At 42.7% G+C, this 19309-nt stretch overlaps 1 protein-coding gene across 1 annotated transcript; it reads left to right on the top strand.

Moving 5' to 3' along the window:
- Positions 1–7946: 7946 nt before the first annotated feature.
- BRK1 (BRICK1 subunit of SCAR/WAVE actin nucleating complex) lies at positions 7947–18758 on the top strand. Its single transcript, XM_045832542.1, has 3 exons — positions 7947–8104; positions 17497–17579; positions 17847–18758. The coding sequence occupies exons 1-3, from the start codon at positions 7987–7989 to the stop codon at positions 17871–17873; spliced, it is 228 nt and encodes a 75-aa protein (XP_045688498.1). The 5' UTR covers positions 7947–7986; the 3' UTR covers positions 17874–18758.
- The last annotated feature ends 551 nt before the right edge of the window (positions 18759–19309 follow it).

Genomic DNA, 19309 nt, shown 5'->3' with positions numbered 1-19309 from the left:
ACCGTTCTTCCTGTTCCAAGGAACAGGGGCCCCCAGTGTCCCCACCTGGGAAAAGGGAAGGCAGCGGCGAAGTGCTGCTGAGGTCCTTGTGAACTGCAATCCCAATTCCGATCCCGAGGGGCTGGAGCTGCCCGGTGTGGGGGGAGTCTCCCCTCTCAGCGGGAAGAAGCAGCTTGTGCCCCGGCTTGTCCCCCGGGGGTCCCTACCCCGGGGCGGGGCCACACGACTCTGGCTGAGGAGGCAAAGGTGGCGGTGGGAGCCCAGGCCCGGTCCCACCATCCGGGCTGGGGGCTCACCAGCTGAACTCCACGGGCAGTACGCTCCAGAGTGGCGGCTGCGGTTCCGGGCTGCATCTTTTCTCCACCCGGCGCCTGGCAACCACCTTTGTGACCCAGGACCCCAGGACTGCGTAGATGGGGAGGGGAGCTCGAGATCCCCGTCTGGGGGTTATCTTGGCTGAAGTCTCTACTACCACTTCCTTGGGACTCCAGGTCCAGGACTCAGCCTTTGAATTGTGTTACCTCCCCATCTTGCCACACCTGTGTGCTTTGATTTGAGTCTCAGAGGACGAGGCGCGGGCGGCGTGGGGGTGGGGGTCAGGAACGTGCATAAAAGTCTCTGAAGTTAGTATTAAAAGTCCTTATTAAATCCTGCCCAGTAGGTAGGTATTCAGATGGAGTTACCCAGAGTTCTTAAGGCTTTTGTTGCTGCATTGGAATGTTCCCAGTGCAGGGACACAGAATATATAAATTCTCACTTACCAAGAGCAAGAAGAGACATACATGTCTTCCTTTGACTTCTTAACCAAAAATCTTTCTCTGCCTTCCATTAAACCTCAGAAAAGATGATGCTGTCCCATTCTCACAAAGCTGAAAAGCTGACCCTTTCAGCATAGTGAAAGTGATCTGACAACTTTGTAATCATCACTCAATTACCTTGGGCTGCTGAGGGAAGACAGATCTACCCGGTTTGCCTCCTATATCCCTGGTGCCTGGCTATTGCAGTGCCTGGCAGTGTGCAGGAAGTATTTGCAGGAGGAACTAACTAGTGGCTCACTTGCCCTTCCCTTATACACTGAAAAGTTGCCCTTGCACTTTAGGAACTGTAGAACACAGTACTAATAAGAGCTGTCATCTCTTATCTGGCTCTTTGGGTGAAGCTTAAGTGAGACTGGGGCTCCAGGGATTGGGTCAGGCTGAGATACTGGTTTGGAAGGCCAGATGGTCTTGAGGGACTTGTCAAGAACTGTCAGGTGGACCTGGCTGGTGTAGCTCAGTGGATTGAGCACACTCTGTGAACCAAACAGTCACAGGGATTCAATTCCCTGTCAGGGCACTTGCCAGGGTCCCCAGCAGGGGGTGCACAATAGGCAACCACACATTGATATTTCCCTCTCTTTCTCGTTCCCTACCCCTCTCTCTAAATATAAATAAAACCTTTTAAAAAAAAGACTGTCAGATGCTGAGTGTTCAGATGCTGAGTGTTGCTTGTAGGTGTGCATGCATGTGTGTGTGTCCCTGTGGAAGCAGCGCCAAGGGGAGAGAGTTTGGAGGAGTCAAATGGAGAGAGGGCAGAGAATCACTGTTGGAAGAGAAAAAAATGATTTGAATTATAAAACTTTTCAGTAAGTTTTTAATTTTCCTCTTGCTATTTTTAAAAATAAAAGTTTTTACTGCACAGCTATGTTTTTTTTAATGGAAATTCCCCAAAATTGTTGGATAGAGAGGGCTTCTTGCTGTTATGACAGGCTATGCCCCAATCCCCTGTGCAGTCTGCCCAGCTCTAAGGATGTATTGTCAGAGCTGCCATTTGCCATCACCACTGAGTCTGAAGCACCATCCAGCTCCATGGCTACCATGACATATCGAAAACCAGAATTATCCTTACTGCATGTTACTGCTGATGTATAATATCAACTTGGTCTGCTTCATGCAACTGTCAACAATCTGGTTGCACTGCTCAGGGATTTTCATGGCCATAGCTTCATTTGATCTGCTAAAAGCCAATTTGATACTTTCAAAGCAGCCAGCTACATAGCCATGGTGCACGTGCCATATCCATAGCTGTGCAAATGATGGGCCCAGCGCACATGACTGTAGAGGAGGCTCAAATGATCACAATGCTATTGACACACTCCAGGAATTTGATTCCACACTGGTTATCATACCTGGAGTCATTGGCAAGATCTCCAAGTTTCATGAAGCACATGACAGACTCAAAGAGAAGACAGGGACCTGGTTCTCTTATACTTGCGGCTATCTGCCATCGAAGCACTCCTCATTGCACCAACAGCATTGCCAGAGGGCTTACCTCTGCAGCCCTACACCACTCATCAGAAACAATTCCTACAATGAAGAACTACTGTGTTGCCAAATCCAAAGTTTGAGGACTGCCTGACAGCAAATTCTATGAGTCATTTAGGAAAAGTCTCCAGAAGCCAGAAGAATATTCTTCACTCCAGGACAGCATCATATCCTTAAACTGTTTGAAATCGCAGGGGAGATCCTGGAGCAGGTGTATAGGAAATCAAGTAAAAAAGAGAAGAGCTGTGTCCTGGTTACATGGTTCAGTTGGTGTTTGGAAGCATTATCCAATACACCAAAAGGCTGCAGGTTCAATCCCCAGTCAGGACACATACCTAGGTTGCATGTTTGATCCCGAATCGAAGCACCTATGGGAAGCAATTGATCAATGTTTCTCTCTCACATTGATGTTTCTCTGTCCTCTCTCTCAAATCAATATATATATCCTCAAGTGAGGATTAAATAAAGAAAGAGCTGAGCCTGACTGGCCCATGGGAGACCACTAATCATTCCTTAAATTGTTGTGTAGATGTGTGAATTCTCTGCTTCCTATAAAAAAAGAAAATGTAAACTAATCATGAATGCATATTTTGTAGAGTTAGGCACTGCTTAAAGTTTTATTTATTTTTCTCACATAATTCTCCCAATAATCCTAACCCATTCACATTGTTATTCTTGTATGACATATGAAGAAACCAATGCTGGGAGTCGGTGAAGTGACTCTTCTATGGTAGATTAATGATTGAAGACTCAGGTGCCCTGCAAATCTGACTTCTCTGATACATATGAACAAAATACTGACTTCCACAGTGTCACTGGGGAAGTAGAGTTTTGAATGGCAGAGAGGAGCTTTCTGGATGCCTGGGGGGTTGATATTCGTAATTTTAAAAATCATTCACATGAATACATATGAGAGCTAAGATAGGCTACACAGTTTTGATATTGCTACTGTGAATGATATTAAAGTCTGGAATCAGTTGGTAAAGGTCCACCACTTAATTGGCTGTGTGATCTTGAACTTCAGCTTTCTCATCTGTAAAATGAGAAACCTCTTCCTGTCTTCCTTACACAAGGTTATGAAGGTTCTGTGAGGTAATAGCTATCAAAGCAGCTTTATAGCTTGTAAGATCTGAGTAAAGGGCTGTTCACAATGGTTTCTCCCTAGCTAATGCTAGGAGGCTGTTCAACCCCACATTTTTTAAGTAAAAGGCATTTACTGCATAAATCAGATTGTAAATATTTCCTTAAACAAAAATAAAATTGTCCTTAATTCCACTACTTTAACAAACTAGATATTGATTTTTTGGTATATTTATCCTGACCTCAAGCAGTCATAATTTTTGCATAGTTGCAATTAAACAAAAATTATATTTTGTGTGCACTCCAATTTATCACATGTATTATGTTTCTATAGTGTTCATAATTAGCATTTATCTTTTAATTATATTTTATTGATTATGCTATTATGGTTGTCCTGATTTTTCCCCCTTGTTGTCCTCCACCCAGCACCTCCTATTCCCTCAGCCAATTCCCCCACCATTGTTCATGTTTATGGGTCATGCGTACAAATTCTTTGGCTACTCCATTTGCTATATTGTACTTTACACCCCCATGGCTATTCTGTAACTACCTATTTGTACTTCTTAATCCCCCTACCTCTTCACTCATTTCCCCACAGGACCCTCTCACCTGGCAACAATCAAAACACTCTCTATATCCATGAATCTATCTCTGTTCTTGTTTGCTTAGTTTGTTTTTTAGATCCAATTATTAATACATATGTATTTATTGCCATTTTATTGTTTGCAGTTTTGATCTTCTTTTTCTTTTTTTTTTCTTTTTTTTAAGATTTTATTTATTTATTTTTAGGGAGGGAAGGGAGGGAGGGAGAGAGAGAGAGAGAGAGAGAGAGAGAGAGAGAGAGAGACATTAATGTGCGGTTGCTGGGGGTTACGGCCTGCAACCCAGGAATGTACCCTGGCTGGGAATCGAACCTGGGACACTTTGGTTCCCAGCCTGCGCTCAATCCACTGAGCTACACCAGCCAGGGACTGATCTTCTTTTTCTTAAATCAATACCCTTTAACATTTCATATAATAATAGCTTGATAATGATGAACTTCTTCAATTTTTTCTTGTCTGGGACACTTTACCTGTCCTTCCATTCTAAATGATATCTTTGCTGGGTAGAACAATCTCGGCTGTAGGTCCCTGCTTTTTGACTGAATACTTCTTGCCAGTCCCTCCTTGCCTGCAAAATTTCTTTTGAGAAATCAACTGACAGTCCTCTGGGAACTCCCCTGTAGGTAACTAACTTCTTTTCTCTTGCTGCTTTTAAGATTCTCTCTTTATCTATCTTTAACATTTGATATTTTAATTATGATGTGTCTTGGTGTGGGCCTCTTTGCATCCATCTTGTTTGGGACTCTGTGCTTCCTAGACTTGCATGTCTATTTCCTTCAACAAATTATGAATGTTTTCTTTCATTATTTTTTCAAGTAGGTTTTCAATTTCTTGCTCTTTCTCTTCTCCTTCTGGCATCTCTATGATGTGAATGTTGGACTCCTTGAAGTTGTCCCAGAGGCTGCTTACACTATCTTCATTTTTTTTATTCTTTTTTCTTCTTGTTGTTCTGATTGGTTGTTTTTTGTTTCTGTGTTCCAAACTGTTGATTTAATTCTTGGCTTCATCCACTCTACTGTTGATTCTCTGTAAATTGTTCTTTATTTCAATTCATGTATTCTTCATTTCTGATTGGATTTTTTTTAAGATTTTTAATTTATTTATAATTCTAGACAGAGGAGAAGGGAGGAAGAAAGAGAGGGAGAGGAACATCAGTGTGTGGATGCCTCTTGCACACCCCAACCACTGGGGACCTGGCCATGCAACCCAGGCATGTGCCCTGACTGGGAATCAAACCTTTGGTTTGCAGGCCGGTACTCAATCCACTGAGCCACACCAGCCAGGGCTGACTGGATCTTTTTTATGCTCTTGAGGTCCTCACTAAACTCCCTGAGCATCCTTATAACCAGTGTTTTGAACTCTGCATCTGATAGATTGCTTATCTCCATTTTGTTTAGTTCTTTTTTGGGCATTTTGATCTGTTCTTTCATTTTGGCTATGTTTTTTTTAAAGATTTTATTTATTTATTTTTAGAGAGGGAAGGGAGGGAGATAGAGAGAGAAAGAAACATCAATGTGTGGTTGCTGGGGGTCATGGCCTGCAACCCAGACATGTACCCTGGCTGGGAATCGAACCTGCGACACTTTGGTTTGCAGCCCGTGCTCAGTCCACTGAGCTACACCAGCCAGGGCTTTCTTTTTCTCCACATTTTGACAGCCTCCTTGTGTTTGTTTGTATATATTAGGTAGAGCTGCTTTGACTCCCTGTCTTGGTAATGTGGCCTAATGTAGCAGGTGTCCTGTAGGTTCCAGTGGCACATCCTTCCCTATTAGCCAAGCTGGGTACTTGAAGTATGCCCTTCATGTGGACTGAGTACCCTCTCCTCTCGTAGCTGAGCATTGGTTGCTGTTGGCAGGTCAATGGGAGGGGTTTACCCAGGCTAGTTAGCTGCAAGTATTGGCTGTGACCACTGACCACTGCCCTCTGCCCTCTGGGGAGGATCAGCTGTACAGGGGCAGGGTGGTGGTGCTCTGATGTGGTCTGTAGCTGTCCACTGGGTACACTGGCCCTGGGGTTTTCTGGGTGGTACAGGCCAAGGTCAACCCCTACCTGTGTTTTGCCCAGGGAGACTCTGCCTGAGCTATAAGGCAATCTGAGATGGCTGCTCCTTTTGCTGGGCTGGGAGATTCCCAGGGGAAGCCAAGCTGTGAATGTAGACTTGTTGATGTTAGTGTCTGGCCTGGGGCTTACTGAGGTCTCCAGCTGGTGCTTCTTTGAGAGGATTTAGGAAATTGTGCAACATGAGCCAATTCTTATGGAAAAGCAGGATGGATAGGTCTGTAAATTGGATGGGACAGAGTCTCTGGGGATCTCCAAGGCAGATCAAGCTGTGTAGCCAGGTTGATGGAGTCTCAGCTATGGCACCAGCTTGCTGGCTCTGTGGCTCTGTGAGGGGAGGGTTTAGAAAAAGGAAATGGCCTCTGCTCGCCTTGATGCCAGATGCTTCAATTTCTCCCAGTATGCCACTGGTGCCTTTTAAGCTGCTACTACGGCGCTGGAGCACAGAGGGAGTGAGTCTGGGTAAATAAATCTGTGTGTGGGTTCTTTAAGAGGAATTGCTGGGGGCTCAAGAATTTTCTTCCACCAACTCAGTCCCTGCTTTCTGTAGCTAGAAGTTGTGGGGACTTATCATCCTGGCTCTGGAACCTGGGCTGAGGGGCCTTGTGTGGGACTGGGACTTCTCACTCCCGGGATATCCCTCCTGAATTTTTATCCACCACACATTGGTGTGGGACCAACCCTTCAGCACCTGCGCCTCTCCTACCAGTCTAGATGGATATAGTTTCTTTAATTCTGTAGTTGTCAGTCCATTCAACTTGATTTCTGATGGTTCTGAGTGATAGCTGTTCTATATTTTAGTTATAATTTTGATGTGGTTGTGCAAAAAGGTGAGCCATGTCTGCCAATGCTACCATATTAACTGGAAGTCCCCCAATAATTAGCATTTAAATGATTGCATAATATTGCTATAAATGCCTATACTTTTGTTCAGCCATTTCAGACTGTGGAGATTTAGTTGCCTTTGTTTTTTTGTTTGTTTTTTAAAAAATTTTATTTATTTACTTTTAGGGGGAAGGGAAGGGAGGGAGAAACATGGATGTGTGAGAGATACACGGATCCGTTTCCTCTCACACATTCCCAGCTGGGGCCTTGGCCCCCAACCCAGGCATGTGCCCTGACTTGGAATGAACTGCAGGTCTTTTGGTTCCCAGGCTGGCACTCAATCTACTGACTCACACCAACCAGGGCCTTTTTTTTTTTTTTTAAATCCACGGCCAAGGCTATGTTTCATTGATCGAGAGACACACACACATCTCTGAAAAACAGCAATTGGTTGTCTATCATAAGCGACCCCACCAGTACCAAACCTGCAAATTTTGTGGTGTATGCAAGGACGCTCCAACCAACTGAGCCACTCCGCCAGGCTCTTTATTTTTTTAATAGTTAATGCTACAAAAAGTACTTTTGTGTTTAAAGTGCTTTTTCTTTTTCAATGATTTTCTTAGTGAAATATTTAGGTCAAAAAGTTTAATTTTTTTTTACAACTCTTGCCACTAATTTACAAATTTCCTTTTGAGGGACTGTAAATTTACACAGTATCGCCAGCTATTTATGAGCCTATCAATTACTTAATGTGGTTTAATCGGTTATACCCAACTTATTGCCGTCACAGGAGTCTGGAGCAGCTGAAGAACTGGGTGGGGAACGCTAACTCACTCTCTCCCTATCAACGCTAACTGCCAGAGACTCAGTATGGTGATGGGTTGGGGCGCTCGGCGCCTGCGCACTCCATTTTGCCCGTCAGAATCGAGGAGACAGTTTTCAGGGGCGTGGCAGCAGGGAAAGAAAAACACTCGCCGACGGTTGTGACGTCGCGCAGGCGCAAACAATGGCAGTTGATTCGTGCGTGCCCAGAGATGGGTCTGGGTTGGCGGCGCAGGCGCACGGGCGTCCTGGAGGATCGGGGCGCCTGCGCAGTCGTTCTTCCTTAGGCGGCAGCCATGGCTGGACAGGAGGACCCGGTGCAGCGGGAAATTCACCAAGACTGGGCCAATCGGGAGTACATTGAGCTCATCACCAGCAGCATCAAAAAAATCGCGGACTTTCTCAACTCGTTCGGTCAGCGGGCGAGCAGCGGGAGGCGGGATGGAGGGAGGCCTCGGAGGCAGTTTGGCCGGGGAGCTGAAAAGCTTTGATGGGGCTCTCTCCGGGAGCCCTCGGCTCCTGCTACATTTTGCTTCCTCCTTCAGGCCCCATCTTCCTCCTTGCTCCCTGACCCTGAGGCTCCATTGGCCAGTCCCTGTAGAGTTATCCTGCTCTTCGCTGAGCTCATCGGTCTTACTGCTATCATTCTGGATCCATTAACAAGTCCTTTTTCCTGACGCGTCAGGCAGCCCCATCCACCCGCCGTGTCTTCAGTAGCCTCCCGCTTCCTTTGTGCTCCACTTCTTTCCAGTTCCTACTTTGCATTCTTGAGTGCACCTTCCAGAACATAGCCATGGCCGAGTCGCTGCCCTGTGTAAAGACCCTTGACGGTTCCCCAGCTCCTTCAGGATCCAGTCGAAACTGTTTAGCGCCACGCCGTTTACTCGCCCCTTTAGCCTTCTGTCTGTCCTTTCTTGTCTCTGAGTGGTAGGAGATGAGGTCAGAGGTAAGGTCCAGATCGTGTAAAGCAATGGGAATCTCTGTATTGCTAGTATCTAGTTGTCAGTAGGTGTTCTGTCTGTCTCTAGCAAAATCTTTCCTAGGCATGGCCTGCTCATGATCGTTTTTTTTCCGTATCTTTCTGGACAGCGAGCCTGTAACAAACTCCCATCCCTTTTCTTCAGGTGTTAAGAGAACTGGGCGCTGTGTAGACTTATGTAATCACAAAGTGTAAGGATGACTTAACAGCAGTGGTCCCCAGCCTTTCTGGCACCAGGAACTGGATTCGTGGAAGACAATTTTTCCACGTACCAGGGTGTGGGGGTATGGTTTCAGGATGATTCAAGCGCCTTACATTCCAAGCTTACCTCCTGCTGTGCGGCCTGGTTCCTAATAGGAACCAGGGTATCCGCTGGAAGCCGGACTTGGGGGTCCCCTGACATATGTATGTGATCTTTTTCCAGCTCGTGTGCTTCTGTTCAACTAATTCAGCAACAGTAAGCAATTAAGATTAAGTAGGGGAAATGATGTATAGAAAGATTTTAAAATGTATTATTTTCTAGCTAGAGGACTGATGAGTTCTAAGGATGCAACATGAATTTTGTTAAAAAGCATCAGCAAAAGAAACTAGTTCTCAGTGCAAGATTATCTCAGGCACTGTGAGGGACACAGAACAATTTTCTGTAGGCAAAGAATTTTTAGCTTGAAGGTGAAATAATAACTTCAGAACAAATTAGAACATTGTTTTTGTATTAATGTATTTACATATAAGATATATAGGATTATTAGTTTGATGTATCTTGGTATGGTAGATTTCCTCACCAGGGAATGGAGGTAAAGGTTGTATTGTTGAGAGAATAGAATAATATAAATATATATGTCAATAATCCACATTCATACACATAACTTGCTAGAGGATGTATTAGGAAATGATATCAAGAAATCATAGATGTCAAATTTCCTAAAATTTTTTCAGGACCATGAGTGAAGGAATATGGTTTAGTGGAAGATAAGTGGTTTTGGAGGCAGGAGACTCAAGTTCAGAGAGGCTACACTCATTGATTTTAATCAATGAAAACATTGAGAAATACCTGTTTACCGTAATACTCAGTCTGTTTCCTCAAAGACTTTCTTTTTTAAAGTTCCACGCAGAGTCTTTCAATGTTAGTTTTCATAACTGGTTTCTTCTGCTTTCTGAATAATTAGGGTTCTTTACAGTATTCTTTGCTCATAGCATTCCCTCAGAAGAAGGACCAGGTAAGAAACCAAAATATTGCATGCCGGGGGGAAAGATGGAATGATGACAAGATCATAGCTTTGGATTAGTCGGGAAAGGCAGTGAAAAATAGTTTAAAAAATAACTAATATGTAGAGTTTTAACTTTAAAATGTAGAATTGAAATATTTCAGTCATCTGGTAAGCATTAATATCTGATATGTACACACAGAATATCCAAGCAGAGTATTAAGAATGCCAGTTCAATCTATAGAACATCTAACATCAGTCAAACTGGGGTGGTTTTTCAAAATGTAAAAGTACTCTAGCATCTCAGTCCTCCAAATTTGGATTTGGTAATATATCTTCATTTTTGAGCATTGAATTGTATTAAGAAGCTTTTAGTTCACATTAATTTATTGTTGACACAAATCTTGACATATTACACCCACTAAATTTATATAGTGGGTGAGCCCTGGAACTGACTGAAAATGAAAGAGGTTGAGTTTAGTATTTGTGGAGGAGAATTTTTTTTTCTTTATTAGCAAAGAAATACCTGCTCTGAGATTTTTATCATATGCGTGTGAGTCCCATTTTGTGATTAGAAAGAGAATAAAGACTTTTATTTTTATTCAAGATTTCCACCAAATCTGAGAAAATGAACAATAATTCCAATCTTTAGGAGCCAGAAAAATGGCTTCCTTTAGCTTAGGCTATTATTCTCCTTTAAAGTGATGACAATAGCCTGATGTTTAGAGTAATTAGTTACTCAGTGGTTTTTGAAGATTCTGTAGAAAGTGATTTTGTTCTTTAAAGAAAAGAACAATTAGGCCCGGCTGGTGTAGTTCAGTGGATTGAGCTCCGGAGTGGGAACCAGGAGTGGGAACCAAGTACGAACCGAAGGGTTGATTCCCAGTCAGGGCACATGCCTGGGTTGCGGGCCAGGTCCCTAGCTAGTATGGGGCGAGCAAGAGGTAACTACACATTGATGTTTCTCTCCTTCTCTTTTTCCCTCCCTTCCCCTCTCTTTAAAAATAAATAAATAAAATCTTTTTTTTTTAAAAAAGGAAAGAACAATTAGGGCAGAAAGAACAGTAAGAGCAGAATTATGAAGCAAAATTAAACAGTAAACAGTCTAATTTACCGGGTATAAAGCTGGTGAATACTGGCAATATCATTATACAACAGTTTAGACAAAGGCCAACAGGCTGAGAAACTGGATAAATCCTAAGGTTATGTTTGAATATATTATCTTGGCATTGTATGACTTGGGATTAGTGCGTGTGGGATGTATTTTTCCATTCTGAGTCCTTAACATAACTCCTTAGTTCTGCTATGTATCTGTATGGCATGGATGGAGTTTATGATAATATAATTTGGTGTTGCAAAGATTCAATAGGAGTTATTGAACTTAAGATTGATTCAATAGGAGTTTACTTCGAGGAGGCATCTGTAGCACTTTGAAAATGGCAGCAATCCTGTAGTCCTCTCCCTGACCACAGAGAGTGTGTTGACTATGTGCTTTGGAAAGAGAACTGTTTTTACAAGAGAGCTGATGACATTCTGAACAGCTTTTACCCTGTGATTGCAGCTGGTAAGAGTAGTTACAATGTCTTTGTGTGGTTGTGTTACTGATTTTAGAGAGAGAGAAAGAAAAACATGGATTTGCTGTTCCACCTGCTTAGGCTCTCATTGGTTGATTCTTATCTGTGCCTTGATCCCTGGATCATACCTTCCTTGACCTAGCAGGATGGCATTCTAACCAATAGAGTTACCCGTCCAGGGCTCTTTGTGGTTTTCTCTTTCAGCATGCGAGGACCACCTGAACCAGAGGACACACGAATCACACAGCAGTGATAGCATCCTAACACTCAGCCTGTTCTCTACTTGGAATGTGAAATTTCCAAAAACAGATTGTAACCGATGATAGGTTTTTTTTTTATATATATACTCTTTTTTTCTGGTCCTAAAGCTGATGTGTGCAGAGAAGTATAACAAAAAATCAAGAATGTGACTTTTTAAATTTCAGTTTTTATATTTCGCCAACAGATACAGCATGCCTGTTATAGCTCAGCTGTGTGACACATGCTCTGGAAAGGAATAATTAATAAATGACATACTAGTCACTCCTAAGAAATTTAGAATTTTGTTGGAGAAATAAGACTTACCTGCAAAATAGCTCAAGAGAAAGACTTGAGTTTTGCAGTCATAATAGTTCACAGAAGGAGCTGTCAGGTAGCTGGCATTTGTCAGCAGTCATGATGTGTGTAATTGTCCTCCCTTACCCACTGTTTCACTTTCTGCAGTTTCAGTTACTTGCAATCAACTATGGTTTGAAAACATTAAATGGAATATTCCAGGAAAAAATTTATATCTCTTAAATTTGGGTCCTTTCTGAGCAATGTGATGAAATCTCTTGCTGTCTCGCTTTGTCCTGCCTAGAACGTGAATCATCTCCCTTTGTCCAGCACAGCTATACTGTGCATACCACTTGCCTGTTAGTCACTTAGCAGCTGGGAAGGTTACCAGGTCTGCCACCATGGTGTCACAGTGTTAAAGTAACCTTCATTTCACTTAAATAGCCCCAAAGCACAGAGGGAGTAATGCTAGTAACTCTGGTATGTCACAGAGAAGCCATAAAGTGCTTGTGACATACAGTCTGTTGCCCACGCCACATCACAGTGCCTGTGTCACCTCATCTCATGTAGGCATTGTACCATGTCACATCATCACGTGAAGGATGAATACAGTACAGTAAGATAATTTTTGAAAGGCCACATTCATATAACTTACTGTAATTATTTTATTAATCAGTTATTGTTAACCTTTTATGTGCCTAAGTTATAAATTACATATGTATAGGAAAAAGGATAGTATATTCGTATGTAGGGTTTGGTAGTATCTGTTTTCAGGCATCCACTAGGGCCTTGGGACACATTCCCTGTGGTTAAGGGTGACTACCATATACAGCATCAAACACCTGTCAAGGTCAATTGGCATTTTCGGTTAAAGTCTGGTGATAATGTAAATATAAATGTACTCTGATTTCAGATTTGTTCAGCTGCTGGACACTCCCTGTGTTTTGTTAGAATCAGCATGTATTTAATGGGGCCTGAAATATAACCAAAGTTTTTGGAGTTCCACATTTTATATTTCCCAGCAGTCCTTATTCATGTAGGCCAATAGCATCGTGTTGTTCTTGGATTCTGACTCATCACCAGATTGCCAGAGCTAGAACAGAACAGCCATCCCGGAAGGAACCCTCCCTCTCACCACCCTGCCACTTTGGATAATTTTAGCTCTTTTTATGGGAAATGACAGGTTGTCTGTGATAACACTCATGCTGTTACTAAATAGCATAGGTGACCTGCCTTTGAGCCTCTAAAAACCAGACTGAAAGAGATTTGGTCCTGATGGGTAGTTGTGGCAGTGTATCCAGGAAAAGGAGGGCTCTGAGGTGCTTCTTCTTCAGCTAGACCTGGGCATTAGGAGAAGCAGTACTTGCAGATAAAAGGACAAGAAAGGAGAGTGAAGAGGGAAGGAGAGTTGACTTGGGGTGGTGAGCATACAAACAGTACACAGATGATGTGTTATATAGAATTGTATTCCTGAAACCTACATAATTTTACTGACCAATGTCACACCAGTGAATTCAACAAGAAATAATTTTAAAAAGACGAAGAATGAAGAATATTCAGAATAGGTGAATCCACAGGCACAGAAAGATTAGTGGTTGCCAGGAGCTGAGTGGAGGCAGAATGGGAAATGATTACTAATAGATATTTCTTTAGCAGTTATAAAAATGTTCTAAAATTAGATTATGGTGAAACCTGCACAATTCTGTAAATATTCTAAAAACTATTGAATTTTATATTTTAAGCAGATGAACCTCATGGTATATAAATTATATATCAATGAAACTATTTTTTAAAAAGACTAATGAAGAGTAGCAGTGAAATTGGGTACATGGGAAAGGATCTAATGTAGAAACAAAAAAAGGAAAAAGTGAACTAGAAAGTGGAAGAGTTGGGCTGTAAGTAAACTGTAGGGGATGTGGGGAGTAAATTATGGCCTCAGAGGCTCAGCAGGATGGTAGTAGTGTGCGCTGGGACAGTGCAATGGGAAAGAATACCACGTGGGCAGTGAGGGAACTGAGCTCCTATACAGTGTTGTCCCGTCAGCGACCCACGATGGGCCCTCCACTTACTAGGCCTTGTTTTCCCCACTTGTGAAATTTGTGGATCACACTGGAGTCCATCTTTTGTTCCATTAATATACCAGAATCTATCATTTTTTCCCAAGAAACATCTATGTGTCAGGCAAGACCGTAAGGTTACAAAGATTAGTAAGAGGCAATGTCTGCCTTGATGAACTCATTTTACTGGGGAAACAGATGTGTAAATAAATTATAAATTACATGTACATAAATAACATTTTGTTTTGCTGCAGGGACATTTTCTCATGTTATTAGATTTTTTTTTAAGATTTTATTTATTTTTAGAGAGACTAAAGGAGGGAGAAAGAGGGGGAGAAACATCAGTGTCTGGTTGCCTCTGAAGCACCCCCTACTGGGGACCTGGCCCACAACTCAGGCATGTGTCCTGACTGGAAATTGAACTGGCAACCCTTTGGTTCGGAGGCTGGTGCTCAGTCCACTGAGCCATACCAGCCAAGGCTAAATATTCTCAAAAGTGTTAATTTTTAAAAAACAATTTATTTATTGTGGTCAGGTAGTTCAGTTGGTTGGAGCATTGCCAAATACACCAAAAGTTTGGGAGTTCAGTTCCTGGTCAGGGCACACACCTAGGTTGTGGGTTCAATCCCCAGCTGGGTTGCGTGTGCATATGGGAGGCAGCTGACCAGGGTTTCTCTTTGTCTCCCTTCCTCTGTCTAACATCAATAAACATACCCTTCTGTGAGGATTTTTTTAAAAATTGCACTCATTTTAGAAAGGGAGAAACATCAATTTGATGGTCCACTTATTTATGCATCCATTGGTTGCGTCTTGTATGTGCCCTGAGTGTGAATCTCACCCACATCCTTGATGCATCAGGACAACACTCTAACCACTGTGCTACCTGGCCAGGCCCAAACTGCTAATATTTTTTTATCCTCGCCCGAGGACATATTTTCTTTACCATTGTTTTTAGAGAGAGGGGTAGGGAGAGAGAGAAACTTCAATGCAAGAAAGAAGCATTGATTGGTTGCCTCTTGTACGTCACAGGACTGGGGATCCTGACCAGGGATTAAACCCACAACCCACGCTTTGGCTGGTGTGGCTCAGTGGATTGAGTGCTGGTCTGCGAACCAAAGGGTCGCTGGTTCGATTCCCAGATCAGGGCACATGCCTGTATTGTTGGCCAGGTCCCCAGTAGGGGGCACTTGAGAGGCAACCACACATTGATGTTTCTCCCTTTCTCTTTCTCTCCCTCTTCCCCTCTGTTTAAAAAGAAATACAATCTTTTTTTTTTTTTAAAGATTTTATTTATTTATTTTTAGAGAGGGAAGGGAGGGAGATAGAGAGAGAGAGAGAAACATCACTGTGCAGTTGCTGGGGGTTATGGCCTGCAACCCAGGCATGTACCCTGGCTGGGAATCGAACCTGGGACACTTTGGTTCCCAGCCCGCGCTCAAGGAAATACAATCTTTAAAAAAAAAAAACCCACAACCCAGGTATGTGCTTTGACCAGGAATTGAACCTACAACCTTTTGGTTACAGGATGATACTCCAACCAACTGAGCCACACTGGCCAGGGCCAAAACTACTAATTTTTAATGACTTTGTTTTGTTTTTACTTTTAAAATTTACTTATTTTTAGAGGGGAAGGGAGGGAGAAAGAGGGAAAGAAACATCAGTGTGAGAGAGAAACTTCCATAGTTGCCTTATGTGCTCCAACCGAGACCGAACCCACAACCCAGGCATGTATTGTGACTGGGGATCTACCTAGCAACCTTTTGCTTGGTGGAAGGATGCTCAACCAATGAGCCACACTGGTCAGGGCTTTAATGGCTGTTTTAATAGTCACTCAGATATGCCATACTTTATCAAAGCATTCTAAGAAATAGTGGTGAACATTCATGTTTAAATCATTATCCAAAGCAAGATATAACTGAAGACCAACTACATAAGTAACTTACAAATTAAATTTAACCATAAATGTTTAGGTAAATAACAGAAGAAGAAGAATTATATCCCTCTGACAAAGATCTCAGGGTTCCATAAGCCTTGAAGGAGAATGTTTAGATGAGTAAGATTTGGACATGATAAAATGAAAATTGAGGCAAGATCAGGGTATAGGAAGATGTGTCTCCAAAGGGATGCCAGAATGCTATGCATAACAGCCGGGGGAGAGATGAAAAGGAAGGTTATGAGCTAAGTGTTAAATCATGCAGTGGGAGTCTCTGTTGGAGAGTGGATATTTTAGACTGAAAAGTGAGGACTAATGAGAGATGACTGAGAACAGTGTTGGAGGAAGTGGTAGGAAATAATTAGCAGGCCTAGGAAACTTTCTCTTTTGTGTCAAGAACAGTCACAGAAGAGTAGTCAAGTAGCTTCTGTTAAAGAAGTTTGCAGATGAAGTTATTTTAGGGAAAATCTAAGTTTCATTTTGGGTGAGGTTGTGAAAGAAGATGAAAAGGTGGGAGAGGAAATTGCAGATGGAATGTGGGCCTCACAGGTATTGGATGTTCGTGTTCCCTCTCATTCTGAAAGGCCTGTGCAGATACCGGTGGAATGGTGAGTGCCCTCCGGGAGCAGCGGTAGTGAAGTGCCTTCCATTAGTCTTTGCCGCTTTCTTACCCTCTGCGTTTCTTCCCTAATGAGATTATTTTCTTCCTCTTCATTTTCCCTCTTTTGACACTCTTAGTTTGCCTATTAGCAAATGTTCATCTGTACAGCCTTGCTCTTTTAGTTTTCTGTTGTTGCCATAACATTACCACAGATGTAGCAGCTTATATCACATAAATTTATTGTTTCACAGTTGTGTAGATCAGAAATCTAGCACTGGCTCACTGGGCTGAAATTATGATATCAGCAGGGTGCCTTTCTTTCTGGAGGCTCCAGGAGAGGATTTGTTTTCTTGCTCATTGGGTTATTGGCAGACTTCAACAGCTGTTGAAGAGATCCCTGTATCCTTGCTGGCTGTCTGCTGAGAGCCTTGCCCACCTTCTAAAGGTCACTTGGGTCTCTTGGCTCATGGCCCCCTTCCTCCGTCTTCAAAGCCAACAATGGCAAGTTGAGTCCCTTTCACACTCTGAACGTCTTCTGCCTTTCCTCTTCTTTTCTCCTCTACCTTTATGGGCTTGATATTAGATTGGGCTTCTCTAGACAATCCAGAATCTTAAGGTTCTTAACCTTAATCATATCTACAAATTCCCTTTTGTCATGTAGGACACACATTCACAGGTTCAAGGGATTAGGGTGTAGACATCTTTGGGGGCCATATTGTCTACCTACCACATTTGGTAGAAAGTTCAACTTTTTTCACTCTAAACAGCTGTGCTCCTGAGATACTTCTCACCTTGTCCTTGCCACTCCCCTGTATTGCCCACCAGCTCCCATTTTTATTTAGCATGCTATATCATTCCTCTTTTTTAGTTTAGGGGGGTGTGTGTAATGACATTAATCCTGAATACCAGTCTTCTTTTACCAGATATGTCTTGTCGTTCAAGACTCGCAACACTGAATGAGAAATTGACAGCCCTTGAACGGAGAATAGAGTACATTGAAGCACGGGTGAGTATGATGGGCAAGGTGTTTCCTCATGAGGCTAGGCAGTGGCTGTGCAAGAGAGGATACACGTTTCTACTTCTTGCCAAAACAAACCTGGAAGCAGAAATAGTCTGAGAGAAGTTAAGTGCCTTGCCTGGATTTGAACCAGGTTTCTGAGACTCCAAAGCTATTTTGTTTTCTACTACTCCCTACTACCTAGGAACTAAAATAAGATTTTCTTCTTAGACCCTCTAATCCGTTTGAATTTATCTGTCACTTTTCCTTTAACAGGTGACAAAAGGTGAGACCCTCACCTAGAGCTGTGCCAAGCTGCTGCTGGGAAGTTGCTTTACAGAACACAGGCCTCCGGGGGAAAGGTCCCAGCAGCCGTCCACTCCTTCCTCTCTCCTTAAAGAACAACAGGGCTTATTCTTGTTTTTCTTCCTTCAATAATGTGGCCTTTGGGCTCTGCCATGTACATCTGACAGTGTGATATGGCATGTGGGGCGAAGTCCAGGGGAACTCTTGAAAACATCAGGCATTTTACCTTTTCAGTAACATTTTGCAGAACTGCTGGTCAATGTATTTGAGGCACTCAGCGCCAAAAGTCTGGAACTTTGTGAAGGTCCACTCCACCTCTCACTTTCTTTCTCTCCGACTCTCTTTACAGTTTCCATTGCCTCTGCATTGATTCTATAAACAGTCTTTGTCTCCTCCCCACCTTTGTTTGGGGGTGGTGGACAGTCCTGGCTGAGACAGTCATGCCCTGGCAAGGTGGCTGCCAGAGAATGTTGTTGTTAACCCCACTTTATTGTCCTTCTGGGGAGGTCAAGGCCAGGCCCTGACTTGGCTTGAAGGGACATTTTCAGTTTTCTTTCTGTCATTTGGGCTGCCTGCCTCTGATATTTCACTAATAAACTCCTCAACTTTATCTGACTGCTGTGATTGTGGTGGGGAGAGGAGCTAGAGATGGGACTCATATTCCACAGAAATCTGATGTGTGGGATTATTATTCTAACAACACTTTCAGGGGAAGCTGCTTGATCAAAGCCTAGGTAACTTACCAGCCAGAGCCCCCATATTTGGACTTTGAGCTGACAATTCATCCTGGGAATCATTTGGTCATTCAGCAGACATTTGCCAAGTGCTTACTTTGTGGGTACATTATGTATGCTCCAATAAAAGATACAATGTTGAATCAGGCGTGATGCTCACAGTTTATTGCAATACCAGCATTCACACAGTTTGATCCAGGGTTCCAAAACCAGGTTTTATAAGGTACAAGCTAAATGTCTACTTTTCTAAAGCAAATAGTTTAAACAGAAGAGTCTAAAACTTCATTCTAGAATCTAAAGCTTGCTATAAACTTGTGCCAACCTTCTTCTAAAGACTTAAGACAGTTACATAGAAATTGTTCAGTACCGTCCTCTTCCTTTTCTCAGTCCCTCTCATGCTCACACTACAGCTCTGGGTTTATGAATTGTCTTCCAGTTTAGTGTCTGCATGCTACAATATACATGGGTGCCTTTTCTTATATTACCCAGTTGGGTACCTTGTAGAAGGTGGGTAATCGGCAAGTACCAATTGAACTGACTGACTTAGAGAGCTCAAGCTGCTTTGTACTTTTAGAACACCTGCTTAGACCTGTGGAAGACTTTACAATAGCACCTTTGTTTAAAAACAGGGTTTTACAATGGAAACAAAACTGACATCCTTTGCTTTGGTAAGTGCTGTTTTTTGAAACTTACTGAGCT

Source organism: Phyllostomus hastatus, unplaced genomic scaffold, assembly GCF_019186645.2.
Source record: "Phyllostomus hastatus isolate PE091 unplaced genomic scaffold, TTU_PhHast_1.1 phas_contig_16, whole genome shotgun sequence".
Lineage (NCBI taxonomy): Eukaryota > Metazoa > Chordata > Mammalia > Chiroptera > Phyllostomidae > Phyllostomus > Phyllostomus hastatus.
Note: the sequence above shows the minus strand (reverse complement) of the source record. Positions and strands in the feature narration are given on the sequence as shown.

What these genes read in the sequence shown, in the direction of transcription:
- BRK1 (XM_045832542.1), top strand. Translation starts at nt 7,987, where the DNA reads ATGGCTGGACAGGAGGACCCGGTGCAGCGGGAAATTCACCAAGACTGG. An exon ending in GGACTTTCTCAACTCGTTCG is followed by an intron (nt 8,105 to 17,496) that starts GTCAGCGGGCGA and finishes TTCTTTTACCAG; the next exon opens with ATATGTCTTGTCGTTCAAGA. An exon ending in TAGAGTACATTGAAGCACGG is followed by an intron (nt 17,580 to 17,846) that starts GTGAGTATGATG and finishes TTCCTTTAACAG; the next exon opens with GTGACAAAAGGTGAGACCCT.